Below are 16,832 nucleotides of genomic sequence, written 5' to 3'. Positions count from 1 at the left end.
TTTTTTTTTTTTTTTTTTTTTTTTTTTTTTTTTTTTTTTTTTTTTTTTAATTAAAAAGTATAATTGTGACTGATATTCACACTGAATATATAAAACCATATAATTAATTCTCTGTAGTCCAATATAGAATTGTCTTTCGTATTTTGTTTTATTTTTTATTTTTTTTCTAATTTTAATATCTTATATAATTATAAATATGCATAAAATAGATAACATACATATAATAAAAATAATTTGAAACAAGTTGGTATCTATTATTTGGACTACAAAGAATTAATGTCCTTAAATATTTATAAAAAGTGAAAAGAAGAAATAAATTAATTACAGTCAAAGATAAATTTAAAAACTACTATTCAGTAATGTAAGATTTGAAACGAAGGCTGGAATTACAAAAAATGAAGATGATACAATGTGCAATGAAACGGTATATAATAACAATAAAATGTCTCTTTCAAATCGTATCCACGTTTTCAATGAAGGAGTAAATCATATTTCCTTCTGACAATTATTTGTCAATGCTTTTTTATGTTAAAATACAATATTGTGGTCATTAGTTATTTATGATATTATACCTTCCTTGGAAACGCGTCAATGATAAATTACTGCGGAAATCTTCATATCAGTTTAGCAAAGATGACAACCAGACGAGAGAACCAGTCTTTGAGATTATTTATTAACAGGCGTCCTGATTTGATATGGCTGCCTCTAGTCAGGACACCTTTCTACGCTCAGAGAAACAAATATTATTTAAATTGATATTAGATTTTGAGATATAATTTATATAATTAGTAACGTTGGAATGTATTTATTTTGAAATTTATATCTTTTTTATTAAATCTGTCATAAATTTAACTTATTGTAGAATTTGTTGTAGAATATTAGACTCTAAATTCTATAATACATAATTTTTAAAATATGATTTTTCACTATGCTTTTTATTTTCTTTTTAAATAATCAAAGTCTCATCATAGAATAAAATAATAAATATATGAAAAATTGACATCAAGTTGTTTTTTTTATAAAATAAAATAAAATAAAATATTTTTATAAAAAAATAAAATTTTCATAAAATATTAATAAAAAATAGATATCTAATCTAATCAAATATTTTTGGACTCAATTATGTATGAACTTGGAGTCTTATTTCAAATTCTACATAGATTTTTCAAATTTTTTTCTCCAGATAAATATGAAAAAATATTTTTGAAATAAAAAACACTGCATTGCTCTCTGAGCAATGTTTGGTTCTCTTGGAATAAGAAGTCATCGTTGTGAAGACTGAGGATCCGTTCTAGATGCGGTTAAACCTGAGCGGGTTTCGACTTGCCAACGACCAGTATTATTTTCTGCAGGAACTTTGTGATGCTTACTGAAAACAACAATTATAATTATTTAGTTTTTCAATTCATATTAAATTGTGCGTTCCAGAAAAAGATGGTTAGTAAAAATCCTAATGTAGTGTCGTCAAATATTGAAAATAATTTTAATTTTCTTTTTTTAAATTTAATAATTTTTATTTTCAAGAATTTCAACTTATTGTTTTAAATAAGAGATAATTTAAGATTAATTCAAAATTATAACTCAATGGATTTCAAAATCAATTGACGACACTACGACCGAAAAATTAAAAAAATCTGCAGTCGGACTTTGTTATACCAATTTCATAATCAATAATTAGTCATAATTAATAACGATACTCTGTATAAGAGCACTGTACGAGTAGTGTGCGTGATACTGATTATGTGAGTGCAACATGCAAACGTAAAAAAGAATAATGTTGAGCAAATTCAGACGAAATACAATTTAAAAAATTTTACTGAAAATTTCAACATTTGAAGAAAACCATATTATGAAGATTTATTATTAAAAAAAAATATTGATAAAATATTTTTTTCTTAAATAATTAAACATTATGAATATGAAAATTATAATACACTAAAAAAACTACATAAGATGATAAGACTGATATTTAAAAATATATACATTACTCATAAAAATTATACTTGTAAAATAAAATAATAATAATAATAAACATGCATGATAATTGAAGAACAATAAGCTTAGGCGAATCGATGTTAAAAATTAATAAATGCTAAACATGCGTGACATGAAGAGAATTAAATTATGTTAAAGTGTATCTTTTCTTTTTTGAACCTTAGTCTTTGGTCCGACGACTACCATCATCTTCTGCAATGTTTTGGTAACGGCGCCTGCGGGAATAGATTGCAATTAAACAGAAACGGAACAAAAAATCCTATTTTTTTTTTTTCAATAACTTAACATAAAGATAACTTAAGAAAAACTATAAAAACTCAACTATAACTATCAAACTAATTCAGTTTATCAAAATAACCAATTGGATATTTTTCTTTGTTAATAGAACCACAGACTAAAACAGATCATCAGTGCTAATATAAAAAGAATTATGCGTCTATAAAAAATCTCTGATTTTTCGCACGATTCAAATTTGAAATACAAAATTCCATAAGATATTAGGTCTATTCTGTATCTTATTTGTAATGGAATTTTTTCTTCTAATAAATTTATTTAACTTATACTTACCGACTCCTTTCTGGAAGAATTTTGGTTTATTTTTCCACGCGATAAATATAAAATATACAGGTATGGATGAGAAGATCATCAAGCAACCATATCCTAAAAGAAATCAAATTTATTTTAAATTAAATATATCCATCGAATAAAGTATTATAAAAAATTTTTCCAAATGAAATATACCTGTTTCCACAGGACTGGCGTACATGGGTACAATAGTTACAAAGAGAGTTGCAAGGATGTAGATTATGGGGAAGAAAAGATTCACTTTGATAGGTCTAGACAAATTCGGCTGGGACCATCTCAACCATGGTAGGCATAAAACAGAGACACCTATACTTAACTGCAATAAAAAAAAGTATTCCATTTTTTATATTTTTTTACATTTTTTAAATAAAATTCAAAATATTTTAATATCATCAATTTTTTATTTTCATCTATTGTATTTTTCCTTATTTTTCTAGTTTCATTAAATTTTTGTTTGCATCTCAATTTTTATAATCATAAGAATTAAAACAAAGAATGATAACAAACGATCACATTTTAGCAAATGAGCAAAATAAATATGTGTTTATAAGTATTTTAAAGCAACAGTCAGATGATATGACATATTTTATATCCCACTATAAAGTCGGACAATATTGTCAATTATACTGAGCACTATGAGCCAATTAGAAAATTGTCACTCGTCCGGTTGTTAATAATTTTCGCTTTGTAGTGAGACAGGTATTAGTGTTCTACATGTGGCCTATGTTCAATGCAATTTCTTGGAATATAATGAGAAACAATTACGATTTTATTAGAATTGTTGCGAACTGTGCAAACGGTTTCATATTATTGTTTCAATAACCATTCGAATAAAAAAATTTTTTGTCAAAATGATATTATGAAGTTTCTTGAAGACATCTTAATAATTTCTAATTTTTTTATAATTTTAATATAATAGTATTTTTTCATTTTTTTTGTCCAAAATAAATATGAAATTTATTTTTATGAGAAATGAAGAATGAAAAATTCTAAATAAACAATATCTTAAATAAATTTTTAATAGATAACATTTTGTGAAAATTTAATTCTAAAAAAAAGTAAATAAAAAAAGATAGTATATTGTAATAAATTTCTTTAAAATTTATATAATTTTTTAAATGCTTTTAGAATATTATATAGAATAAAATAAAATGAAATTTGTTCTTTAATTTCTTATAGTAAATCCTACATACCCAAGTAGCAAAGCCAACATAATTGATGAGGGCGAAAATGTCTGAAGAACAAAGGTATAGCATTGACAATAAAGTCTGCAACAGATTAAACAAGATTTCAATCATCCTTCACATTAATAAGTTTCTTCAATCTTAGTAGATTATTGTCAATATTTTTAAAAAAACCTCATTTCTCTCAAGAGATAAAAAAAATAATTTTAAAAAATTTAAATATTTTTCTATATAATTTAAGAATTATTATCTTTGATATCTAATAGTTTAATGAAATATAAAAGAAAATATAAAAATAAAATTCTCAATCAAATATAAAGAAGAATAAAAAGAAATTTATTATTATATTTTTATTAAATAATGATTATCATATTTGTCTTAGAAATTTTTTTCTAATTTGAGAAATAATAGAAAAGATGATATACCATGCAAAGAACAGCAGGAGTAGGTGTGAGCCTCGAAATTTGAATCATTGTCAATATTTCAGGCATTTGACCCTCGCAAGCGCCAGCATAAAAAAGTCTGGAGGAAGTAAGAAGAATTCCATTTACGGCACCAAACGTGGAAAGAGCGACAAACACTGGTATCGTCCAAGCAAACATTCCGAATAAACGATTAGCAAAGGTCTGAAAAAAATAAATGAATAAATAAAATCACTGTTTTTTGTGTAATAAAGTTTTATTTTATAATTCTTTTTTCTTTTTATTTCATTGCAATAAAGAATTAGTTTTTTTATTAATAATTTTTTAATTTTTTGTTCTCACTTTTTTAACTAATAGAATATTATTTATAAAATATATTAATAATTCTTCTGTCTATTGACATTATTTGAAATTAATTTATTATATAAATAAAATAATCATAATTTTTTTTTCTAAATTATTGTTTAAATTTTTATATATCCAAAATCAATTTTTTAATAATTATATATATATATATATATAATAGTATATAATAATGAAGTAAGAATTTAATTTCATTCTACTTTTTGTATAAACTTACAACAGCGACAGCTTCACTGCCAAGAACTTCCACCGGACTCAGTGTCGTATAAAATGCCATGTTTGCAAAAACATAGACCGTGGTAACAAGGACACACGAGATTGCAATAGCCTTTGGTAAATTCCTGAAAAGAAAAAAAAAGAAAATATAAAAAAATCTAAAAATCATTTTCAATTAATTGTTTATGAGAATCGAAAATATTTAATTTTGTACAATAGGATAAAAGTTTTCAATTTGATCTCATGCAAATCGATTAAAAAACCCCCTATTTTAATTAATAGATACACGAAATTATTACAATAACATCTATTAATTATTGCATGAAACTGTGGTCAAAATTTTAGATACTCAAATAATTGTTTAGATGAATCTATTATTTAGTGTTATTTTATGTATTAGTGTTGATTTATGTAAAAAAAAGTTAGTTTAATAAATTAAAATCTTTGCAATAAGTAATAGAAATATTATATATTATAAATAAAATATTATGTCTTTCTAAAAATAAAAAAGAAAAAGATTTTTTTTTAAAAAAAAAGAAAAAAAATTATTTTACGTAAGAAATCAATAAGTGTAATTTTGTTTTTAATTTTTCTCTATTTTGTAATTTAAAAATAATTGAAAAATATATTTATCTATTTTAATAAATTTGTCAATCATTTTGTAATTTATTTCCAAATAAATTTAGAAAATGTTACCAGTATTATACTATGTATATATGTATATATTTCCTCAAATAAATTGCAAAATTATTTTTTAATCTTGCATTGTTAGTTTTTAACAAAGATTGCTTTTTTTTTAAGCATTCAACTAAATGACTTATCAGTCACTTACTTTACAGGATCCTTCAATTCCTCAATGATGAAATTCAAGTAGTTCCAGCCGTTATAAGCGAACAATCCCGAATAAAAGCTAAGTGCTATCGATGTCACTTCTGTCTTCGTGTTATCGAACGTAAAATATTCTGTATGTCCTATAAAATATGAATAAAAATGATTAATCATCATTCAATCAACAATTGATGATACTATTCTATAATATGTATCCATATTCGTTTCTTTTGAATACAAAGAAAAATATTTTTTCATATTGCTTTTGATAATTGAACAATAAGGAATTTAAAATGTATTTTTAAATAAAAATAAAAAAAAATTTTAAAGCTATTTTGATAAATTTAGATTGAAATTTGATGTCGTGAATATTTTTATAGATATTATAATAATTTATTTTTTCAATAGTTCCATGATTAATTTTTCTATTCATTTGCTTTGAACGTAATATATCGAAAGAAAAAGTTTCTCACGTCGATAATACTCAATTATATGTAAATACATATATATATATATATATATACTGTCCATTCGAACGCAATGAATAAGTCAATTTAAAACGAATCCTTGCACGCACCTCAAATTGTCCGCATCTTTAACCCACCTTTTTGATTGGGTAAATTGTCTCGTCCGGCAAGTGAAAAGACACCTAACACCGTTTTATACACTAGTTTCTTAAGGGTTGGCGTAGGTGGTGAATCATTAACGCGAACTTCCTTATTCTTGCTTAAGAAATTGCCAACACGTTATTTAATCGCGAGAAAACAACACAAATATTGACTTAATTTTTTACTCTCGACTAAATTCTTGTTATTAAATTAAAATGATTAAAAGTTAGATATAATTTTTTGGATTACTTATTTTTAGTTAATTATGGAATTATTTTTAATCAATCTAATTTTTATTAATACATTTTTTCGATGAATAATTGTTATAATTTTATTTAATATTTTTACAAAAAAAACTTTAAATTAACTCTATTGCAATAAATAATTTTCCTATTACTATTTTTAAGAAAAAAAAATCACATTAATTTTAAGATTCAATAAAAAAATTAAATTACAATTCTCAAATTATATTCTTTCTTATAGATTTAAATTGAAACTTTTCATTTACAGAATCTTCTATTATCACAATTTTTATTTCTTTCTAAAAATAAGATTCTTCATCCATTGATTTTTGTGTAAAAAGAATTCTTCTCTAAAAGAAACCAGCGACCGTTTAAATTTAGTTATGATCACAATTTTTATTTCTTTCTAAAAATATAATTCTCTCCTTCGCTAATAGTTAGATTTATCTATCTCAAAAAAAAAAATTTCTAATAATTTGCTTTTTCTAAAAAAATAAATTTCGTTTTTCGTTTCTTTCTAAAAATAAAATTTGATTAATCTATAGAAAAAGTATTCTAGATGAAAAATCAACAATCATTGCATTTTTTATTTTCATAATTAATCTTTATGAAATCAAAAACCATGAAAAATTCAAGTCAAGTCTTCCTCTGAAAAAAAGATTGACAATGCTAACCTGTTTTTTCTTTCCAATAATATTTCCAACGTTAAAAATCCATGAAATATCGATCCAGTTTCGAATGAATCGCTCGAAGGAATTCTTGGTTTCATATTTTCTTGCCAGGTTTAGAAAGAATGACGAGACAAAAATTGAACGTATATAAATTCCAATGATCGAGCACAAAAGAAACTCAATTTACGCGCGGGAGAAAGTCGATCTGATGCAATGGCATCGGTTGTTTCCTTCGTAGTATAAGTATAGCCGAAACAAGGGATTGAGTAATAATGACATGTGGTAACAAAGAAAAATTGCCTTCGTTTTTATTCTGTCAAATTACGAAAGTTAGTCTTAAATTATGGATAAATGAAAAATTATAAAAATTGAATTTATAGCGAATTGATAAACTTACCGGTGAATAATTGATAAGCTCCAGTGAAGATGATGATAAAAAGTGCGAGTAATTTTGCATATGTAAAGATGTCTTGCACTCTCGTTGCCCATTTTACATCCCAGCAATTAATAAACGCCAAAATACCTGGAAAATAAATATTTAGAGAAAATTAATAAAGTCTATAGATATAACTAATAATATTAATGATATAATAAAAAGATAGTAAAAATTTAGTTTTAGAAACACAGTTAATTATTAATAAAATTACTTATTTTTATTATATAAAAATTTTTATTTAACAAGAAAACGAAATGATTTATTAATGATAAATAAAATTGTATTATTTCTACTTAAATGAAAATTAATTACATTTCATTAAAAGATAATTATTAAGGTCATGATATATATTAAAACCATATATCATATTCACATGATTATTTATTAAATCAATGATCATTAAAAAATAACACACTTTCATTTAATCTTATTTAAAAAGAAAAATAAATCTTGTTATTCCATAAAGAAAATTACCTCAACATGACAATGCGAATCTATAACCTTTGATCAGCTTTTTATGTTTGTTAATAAATCGAATTAAAATGAAAAAAATTGTATCAATATTACGACTTTTCAAGATGTGAATGCATAAAATGATGACACGCGATTAACCGATTATCGAGAAAACTTACAATTATTATAATTGTTAAAAGGTTACCAAATGTTAATGAACACGCGATTATACAAAACACGTATAACGAGTTCCGTTTCTCGGCGATTGGAGATTGCGATTGCAATCGAGCTATTGCAATCGAATTTTTATTAGGTTAGTTTGCTACTGTTATCGATAGCTCTGAATATATATGAAGATATATGTATATAATATTCAAATATAATACTACTTCTATTATTTTATATTGTATTGAATAAAATAAATTTAAGTAAGAGTATAATTTTGTTAAATATAATTTTATTAATAGTTATATATTGTAATATACATATACAATGTATTAATATATTCGTGACATACACTTTCAAAGATTGATACTAGAATAAAAAAAAACAAATGTAATATATGAAAATATAGATTATAATTATTTATTAATTTTTATTTATTTATAAGTAATTTAAATTAAATGAAGCAAAACAGAGATAAATCTATTGCACTCATTTTATTTAATGCAAATTTACATTGCTTAATTTAATACGTTTAAGCCTTAACCTATATTTTTATATATTAACTTACGTATTTATTTTAATTTTTAAAATCGATTCTTTAAAGATCGACAAAATATATAAATATATTATATATGTATAACAAAAGTTCTATTTTTTGAAATATTTAAAATTATTGCTATTTAATTAATTTATTCTAAAAATCATGCTTCTATTTTACGATCTTATTGTCTTTAAAATTAATATATATATTCCTTAATTATTACCTTATCGATTTTGATTTTTTATAAGATTATTTTTTGTTTTAATCCTTTCAATATATATTGAATATATAATATGAAATATCTATAATAATAACAACTTTCATTTTCAGCATGTATTGTCCTCGAAAATAGCACGTATCGATAATACTGAAGATTAATAAGTAACTTTTTTTTTTTGTATCTGTTTGATCATTATCATTCTTCGTAATTATGCAGTTATTGAACTGTTTATTTATTTAGAGAATTACTCCAGATAAATCGATAATATTACTATGAAATAGAATTTTGCATACATTAGTCAAATGTATTCAGGCTAATTGGCATCAGTCTAACCAACCATGACAGTGTCAGGGATGAAATCAGCCATGAATATTATAGATCTATTTTTTGATAAATAAAAAAAAAACTAGTACTTTCGATAAACAGATACATTATGATAATCCTTTAAAATTATATAAATATCTCATTTGTCATATAGTTCTCTTTTTTATTAAAAATGACATGTTATATTTATTTTTTTACTCTAATCTATTTACTTTTTTCAGTGTTTTAAAATTCATATAGGTAAGAATTTTTAAAATTGAGAATGTAAAAAATGTTTAATTTGTTAGATAAATTGTTCTTTTTTTATTTAGTTATTTTTGTTTTTCCTTAATTATCTTATCTTTTCTTTATTTTTATTTTTTTAAAAGTTCAAAATTTATATATATTTTTATATTTTTATATAGTGTATTTTGATTAAAATTTATATTAAAATTAAAAATTATATTAGTATGATATTCATCAAACAAATAATCTTTTTTTTATTATTTAATTATTATTAAAATAATATATGAATTATGTTATATAAATTATCTTTCTTATAAATTATTAATTTTTTCTAATTTTATTATATTGTGAATTTAATCTATTTAAATTAATTTAAATTTGAATTTAAAAATATGTAAAAATATTTTATTTATTCAAGAACAAAATCATAATATTTAAAATAATAATGTGATAATATGATAATTGATAGAAATTGTTTAATAGGAGTAATTCTTGACTGAAAGGATAGGATAATTTAGTTTTATATAATAGTCAATGCATTTCCAGTGTCATGGCCTCGAGGGTCAAAATTCTGATGCAATCAGTTATAGGTCTTACGTTTTCAACGTGTACGAACCTCCTTTCTTAAACTTGATAATCAGCAATATTAAACATGTTTCAACTTCTTTCCAAATTTTTTAAATATCTAATTTTAAATATTTTTTTATCAAATTCAATTCCATAAATTTCTAAGATGAAAAAAATAAATGAATAAATGAAATATTTTTCTAATAGCTTTTCAAACTTTTTCTGATTATCTTAAACTAACTATTTAAATAATTTTCTGAAAAATTAAGAAAAATTAATAAAATTAATCTAAATTTAGATTAATCTCCAATAATATCAATTAATTAAAATAGCTAGAAAAATGATATTTCAATGAATTTTTATGTAAGTCAATGAATATTTTAAACTTTCAATCTTTGACTGAATCAGTGGATAGACAATAAGCTTTGAAATAGGAACGAAAGGAAGGTCATTGATCGCAATGGTGAAAATTAGGTGTACGAGTGCGAAAAAGATTCCGCAATTTGATTCTTGCAATTTGAGACCGGACTCCTCGTCCTTGATGGATTCGTTAGCGAAAAAAAATAAGAAATGCAGACTGATGCAACATCTCGAAGAATATCGCGAGACTTTCCGCCCTGTTCCCCTTCGTCCCCGACTATTCTTTCTTTATATTGCATTCGCCAGTGCTGTCCTCCATGATTCGAGTCCCTCGTATTGCTCTGATTGTTGCATTTTTTTGTTTAGAATGAATAGAAATGTAAATATAAAATGTTATAATTAAAAATTAATTATTCTATACTTGGGATAATAATAAAAGAATTTTGCAAATTATAATATAGCAATATAATTATTCAATTATTTTTAGAATTTGATTGTTTAATTATTATAAAATAAAAATTGGATTAAAGTTAGATGAATAAAATCAATTTTTGAAGTCATGATAAAGTTAGAGAAGGAATTTGTAAATTAATGAGATTATAACAATATAACAATTCAATTTGATTATTTAATTATTTTTGAAATTAGAAAAGAAGTTTTGAGTTTGAAGTTTTATAATGAATATGCTAATTCAGGATAATCAAATTAGAATAAAAGAATTATACATACTATATAGATTTATAAGATAATTTTGTATACTATGACTGTTAACATATGTAAATTAATTCTTGCAAATTTTCTAATAGTCCCTTTTAACTCCCCTATTCTTTCCATCATTAAATCAATGAATCAACCATTATGAATCATTTACTTTCTAACAATTATCAAATCAACTTGTAGAATATTGGTCATATCAAAATTAAGTTTAATAAGCAAAATAGACTAATAATTTTAACTTCTGTGCGGTTTACAATATTGAATCAAATTTTTCTCTTATTATTACAACTAATAACAAATATCAATTACCATCTCAAACATTAAAAATTATTAAATCACTCTATACAATGTACCAATATAATATCTCCATTGTGTAAAATGTAGTACAGAATAAAACAATAATTCCAAAGAAAGAAGATAAGATCTAGCTACTTCGGTGCAAAGTCTCTCTACACATCACTGGTCTTCCACTTCTTCCGTCTGTCCGTTCTCTTCGCGTCTCGGTTCCTCTTGGCTCTCCCCGGGAGTCCCCTTTCGGTGCATTATGCTGTTGCGGCTGCCAGTTGACACGTTATTAGAAGATTACGTTTAATCGCAATGAGACGTGATTGCTAGCACAACCTTTTCACTCGATACTACCATCGTCTGGTCTTTGGCGACGATCGAATCGTCCGCTTCCACTGGACGATATATCGAACCTCCGAGTGTATGTATGGTGTCAATGCCTCCGTTTCATGATGCCATTAACTTTTTCTACGACTTAACAAGTAGCAGGAAACGCGGTGTGTTTTATGTCTTTCTACTGTAGTTGTGTATTATGATACATAGGGGATAAAAAGTAACGTCTAAGGGAAAAAAGTTAAAAATGCGAAGAACAAGATTTTCTTCTAATATTTGGCTTGATAATTGCACGTGATGCAATATGAAAGATAAATTTTAATAATCACAATCTTGATAGAAATAATTTTTCCTGTTCTATAATTATTTGTAATAGGAAATATTAATATACTTCCACTGTGAATTTGAGGTTATAATTACTTTCTTTTTGAAAATAAAGATTTACGTAAATATAAGATTAGAACTGCAGAGGTATGTTTTCTTGACGACTATAATTTGTCAGTGTGGAACGTGGAAGCAAATGTTTCTATGAGTAATTGCACATTAGACCGACTAGATTTCCCTTGGACTTAATTATTGATCTTCATCACTAGAGTTCCATTCTAAGAATTAATTTTCCTCTGCACTACACGTACTAGGAACATATGATCGGGCATAATCTTGATGAAACAATGATAAAAATCAGGTTAATTGTTGTGACAAGAATTCTTCTACATATGTATACGTATATTTATAAAATTTATACTTCTCAAAAATGTAAGTTTCAATTAAAATTTCAAATTAAAAAAAATCTTCCTTAAATATCGATACCATATATCATTTAATTAAAAATAATGCTTTTTATAATTATATATCTTCAAAAGAAGATTAAAAGAAAAGAAAAGAAATTAATTTTGTAAAATTTTCGCATTATAGATATCTTTGTTCCATTCTATTTCAATATTTAAATTTTAGATAAAATCTTTGCAACAACGCTAAAAAAAAAATAAAAATAAAAAAACATTAAAAAGAGAAATGAATTCTCGAAATAAAAGAGAAAGAAAAGATTAAATAAAATTCTCACGTTATTTCTTTGCTGTACTCTTTTCATTATTTGAATTTGAAATTCCTGCAACCAGTCTGTAAAAAATAAAATAATATAGAAAAAAAAAAAAGAAAGAAAACAAGAATAAAAGAAAACAAAACAAAAGTAGATAAAAATCTATTTCGATGGAAAGAAATCACCACAAAAGGATAGAACGAACACACAAGAAACATAAAGCTTTCAAAGAATTCATTCATTGTAAAGTCGATAACAAAAGCCACCGTTCGTTTTCCTCAGGTACTCGGAAATTAAACGAAACTCGTTTCCTTTGAAACCTCGAGACTTTCGCGCGCTATCGGGAAATCCTTTTCAAGTTCCGCGACATTTAACGTGTTATTACGTTCAACGTAGAATAGGCGCGATTCCGGCGCAACTTACTTCCGGCCTCCAGGAAATTATCGTACCACTATCTATAATTAACGTCGACTGATCGACAAGATGAATTGGAAAAAAAATGTAAGAAGATTGCATTAGAGATAGAATTATTGATCAGCTGATAATTGTATGGATTGATAAATAAATTCTTCATATAATGAAAAGGGAGTAGATTATTAAGTTGATAATTTGATTCAATATTTGAAATTATTATTTTAATATATTTAATATTGTTCAGATAAAATAATAAGATATTAATACGAGGTATTATAATAATGTGAATTTTAAAATTGATATTAATATTGATGAAGCTATTAATAATGGTATTGATATTGATATTTATGAAGAAATTGATAATGATAGTAATTGTGCATGTTATAATGCATGTTAAGTGGTTATAAATATGATTAATACTATTAGAATCATGTAATTATTTGATATTAGTTGTACTGTTAAATTTATGGCTATTCTACTTCACAGATAAGTAACATTTCTTACTGATAATATTTCAGAGAATATCTTTAATGTGATTTATGATACAATTAATTTTATGAAATTTATATGTAAGTGGTGGTATAAATTAAATAGAAAATTTAAAAAATAATAAGTTGATATTCAAAATATTAATTGAAGCATGTTTTTTAAGTTATAAAGAATTTAATTTTACATTAGATGAAACAGATAAAGTGTGATCAATTATTTGTTAAAAATAATTCAAATTAAAAATATAAATAATAAAATCTATAAAATAAACCAAAATTTCTAACCTCAAACATTTAATTAGATAAAAAAAATGGCAAAAATTAATTATTCAATAAAAATTCTATTAAAATGAATATTATTTCACCAATTAAAATTCTATCGAAATTAAAAATTTTCTAACCTCTATTATTTTATTAAATAAACAAAAACGAAAAAAATAAATTAACAAGAATGAAAATACACTTAATTTAAATTCCACCATGACTAAACCTAAGCAACAAATTTTTTAACTTCAAATATTCTATTAAAATAAAAAAAGAAATGAAAAAAAATTAATAATAATTAATTATTAAAAAGAATTCCATCAACTGAATATACATCTACTAATTAAAATTCCTTCATAATGAAATCAATATCGAAACTCTTCTAATCTCGAATATTCCCTTATAATCGATCGTTATTATCCTTATTAAACACAGAACGCAAAAACTAGCTAAATAATTATTCCAAGAGATAAGGACATTGTGAAACCTCGACAATCGAATCAGCCTCGATTCTTGTACCTTTCGCTGCGCAATGAGTGGGAAGCACGTTTCACTAACAAAGTCGTGTATATTTTTCCCTTAAACGCAATCTAATGCAGTTTCTTTTTTCGTTTTGTCCGCAGAAAGAGAAGGAGGAAGAAGGAAGAAGAAAATATTTTTTTCGGGCACGTGTTGGGCATTTGTAAAGTGATACATAAGATGGAAATCTAAAGGAGGAAGACACCATGGTGACCACAGGAACTCGATATCTCCTCTGCGGTATTTCATTCGGAAGGATTCCCGAAAAATATATACTTTTTTTATACTTTACCACGAAATAAGTAATATGATTTATTTTTTTTATTCACGGATTAAAAAATGAAATTGTTGATTGGCAAGTTGATTATTGATTTTTCTCGATGATTTTACTTTGATTGATTGATGATGACAAATTACGTGTTTTACATTTGTTATTACCATTTGCTTAAAAACAAAAAAATTCTATATTTTATATTTCACATGCAAAAATTTGAAAAATGCAATAAATGCAAAATAGTCATAATTTATGCATAACTATCTTAAATACAAAAAAAAAAATTTCATAAATATTAATACGCGTGGTGGCGAACATGATGTGAAAGAATTGCAAAATATTTGAAAAATAAAGACGTTGGAAAGGAAAAATAGAAAACAATCATAAAATCAATTAAATATCTATCAAATACTCATGCATATATGCATGTCATAATTTTACTATCTTATTAATCACACGAAGAATTTTCTATCAAAGAGAATTTCTCCATCGAGTATCTAATTATCTAATCATTCATATACGTATAATATTAAAAAATATTATCAAAATATTACGTCTTAATCATATCATGACAATCAACTAATTTTAAGAATAATTTTCATGCTTAGTATTAAAAAAAAAAATAAATATATATGTTATATATATATAAGAATTTTGAACAAGATAATATCAACATTTATAAAGAAATAATTATTTTTTGAAATAAATAAAATTCTTTTTATTCTCTAAATAAAAATTTACATGATTAATAAGATTATGAAACTATATTAAACTATATACTACGTGCATGATTAAATAATTACTCAATGGAGAAATTCCTCGATAAAAATTTGTATGATTAATGGAAAAATTCGATTAAATTAATTGTGTATATTACGAACTGATTTCTGCAATTGGAAATCACCATGGACACGGCATTGAACACGGAAATTCCATCTAGCACGATTCTCGAAAGCGTTCTCTTCGGTTTAATGAATGCTCCGGAGGAAGGAGATCACTCGAGATTATTCCTATTGTAATTCGAAAAAACATTAAGTGTTCACGGAATGTTTCTTATGTAGTACATGATACCGGCATGCAACGTTTTGTCTCATTATTACACATGCTATACTTGCTCGTTAAAAAAGGAAACAACGGTCTCGAAGGCCGTCATTACTCGATCGTCGTGAATTCCAGCACGAACCGGAATTTTTTCAATTCGATCGATTAATCAACCAATGATTTAATCCTTTCATAATCAAAATATTGTATTTATCTTGATTTATTTAATTATGATTAAGATTGCTTCTTATGACTGTAACTCTTTGAATTCTATTTGAAAAAAATTTTCACATACGATTTAATTTTTTTTTTATGCACATGATAGTATATTGTATATTTAAAAATAAATCAACAGATTTGAACAATAGATGTAAAAATTTAATCATATATATATGATGAATACTATTAAGATGATTTCAAGTTATTATAATATTTTGCAAAAACAAAAAAATAAATAAATACAATTTAAATTCCAAAAATAATTGGAATAAATTATATTAATTCTGAAAAATATTTTTTAAAACATTTGAAGATAAATATAATGATATTTTTATTAGTAGTTAGTATTATTTGCATTGTCAAGCAATCATTTTGATGCATACGCCTTTGATAAAGTTAATCATTCGGTGATAAGAAGTTTAAATTTGTTAAATTTTAACTTAATTCAACTTACTATTGTACGTGCATAATGAATTATAAAAAGTTGTTAAAGTAACTTAAGGGATTTGTACAATTTGAATATATATGAATAATAAAAATTAATGCTTATCTATAACAGTTCTGAAATGTTTATATCATCATCAATATAAAAAAAAACTCTTAGTTTTAATTCAAAAATATCTGATTATATTTTCCATTAATTCGAAAGCAAGGAACGAGAGACTATGATTTCTCCAGAGTATTCATTAAACCGGAAGAGCAACATTCATCAAGTCTCCAAGGAACATCCGTCTATTTAAGAGAAAACAGGAAAGTAGACGATCTCAAGGATGGAAATTAAAGGAATTACAAATTGTTCGTGTAACGAGACGCAGCATTATCTTTGAAAACTTT

The 16,832-nt window shown here is 24.2% G+C and overlaps 1 protein-coding gene across 4 annotated transcripts in view; it reads right to left on the bottom strand.

Moving 5' to 3' along the window:
* Positions 1-416: 416 nt before the first annotated feature.
* Positions 417-16,832, bottom strand: part of LOC102673583 (Y+L amino acid transporter 2) — a 30,147-nt gene continuing 13,731 nt past the window's right edge. For 2 of the 4 annotated variants that reach the window (XM_031515096.1, XM_031515099.1), the window contains 8 exons: positions 7,512-7,637; positions 5,598-5,736; positions 4,767-4,890; positions 4,190-4,390; positions 3,774-3,848; positions 2,737-2,896; positions 2,563-2,655; positions 2,113-2,210 (listed from right to left, as the gene is read on the bottom strand). In XM_031515096.1, the coding sequence (XP_031370956.1) occupies positions 2,128-2,210; positions 2,563-2,655; positions 2,737-2,896; positions 3,774-3,848; positions 4,190-4,390; positions 4,767-4,890; positions 5,598-5,736; positions 7,512-7,637 (1,001 nt within the window). In that variant the 3' untranslated portion in view covers positions 2,113-2,127. Of the gene's footprint in view, positions 1,370-2,112; positions 2,211-2,562; positions 2,656-2,736; positions 2,897-3,773; positions 3,849-4,189; positions 4,391-4,766; positions 4,891-5,597; positions 5,737-7,511; positions 7,638-16,832 lie in introns of those variants that run through there. The other 2 variants (XM_031515098.1, XM_031515097.1) reach the window with 2 other exon arrangements.

Source organism: Apis dorsata, unplaced genomic scaffold (genome assembly GCF_000469605.1).
Source record: "Apis dorsata unplaced genomic scaffold, Apis dorsata 1.3 scaffold_52, whole genome shotgun sequence".
NCBI lineage: Eukaryota > Metazoa > Arthropoda > Insecta > Hymenoptera > Apidae > Apis > Apis dorsata.
Note: the sequence above shows the minus strand (reverse complement) of the source record. Positions and strands in the feature narration are given on the sequence as shown.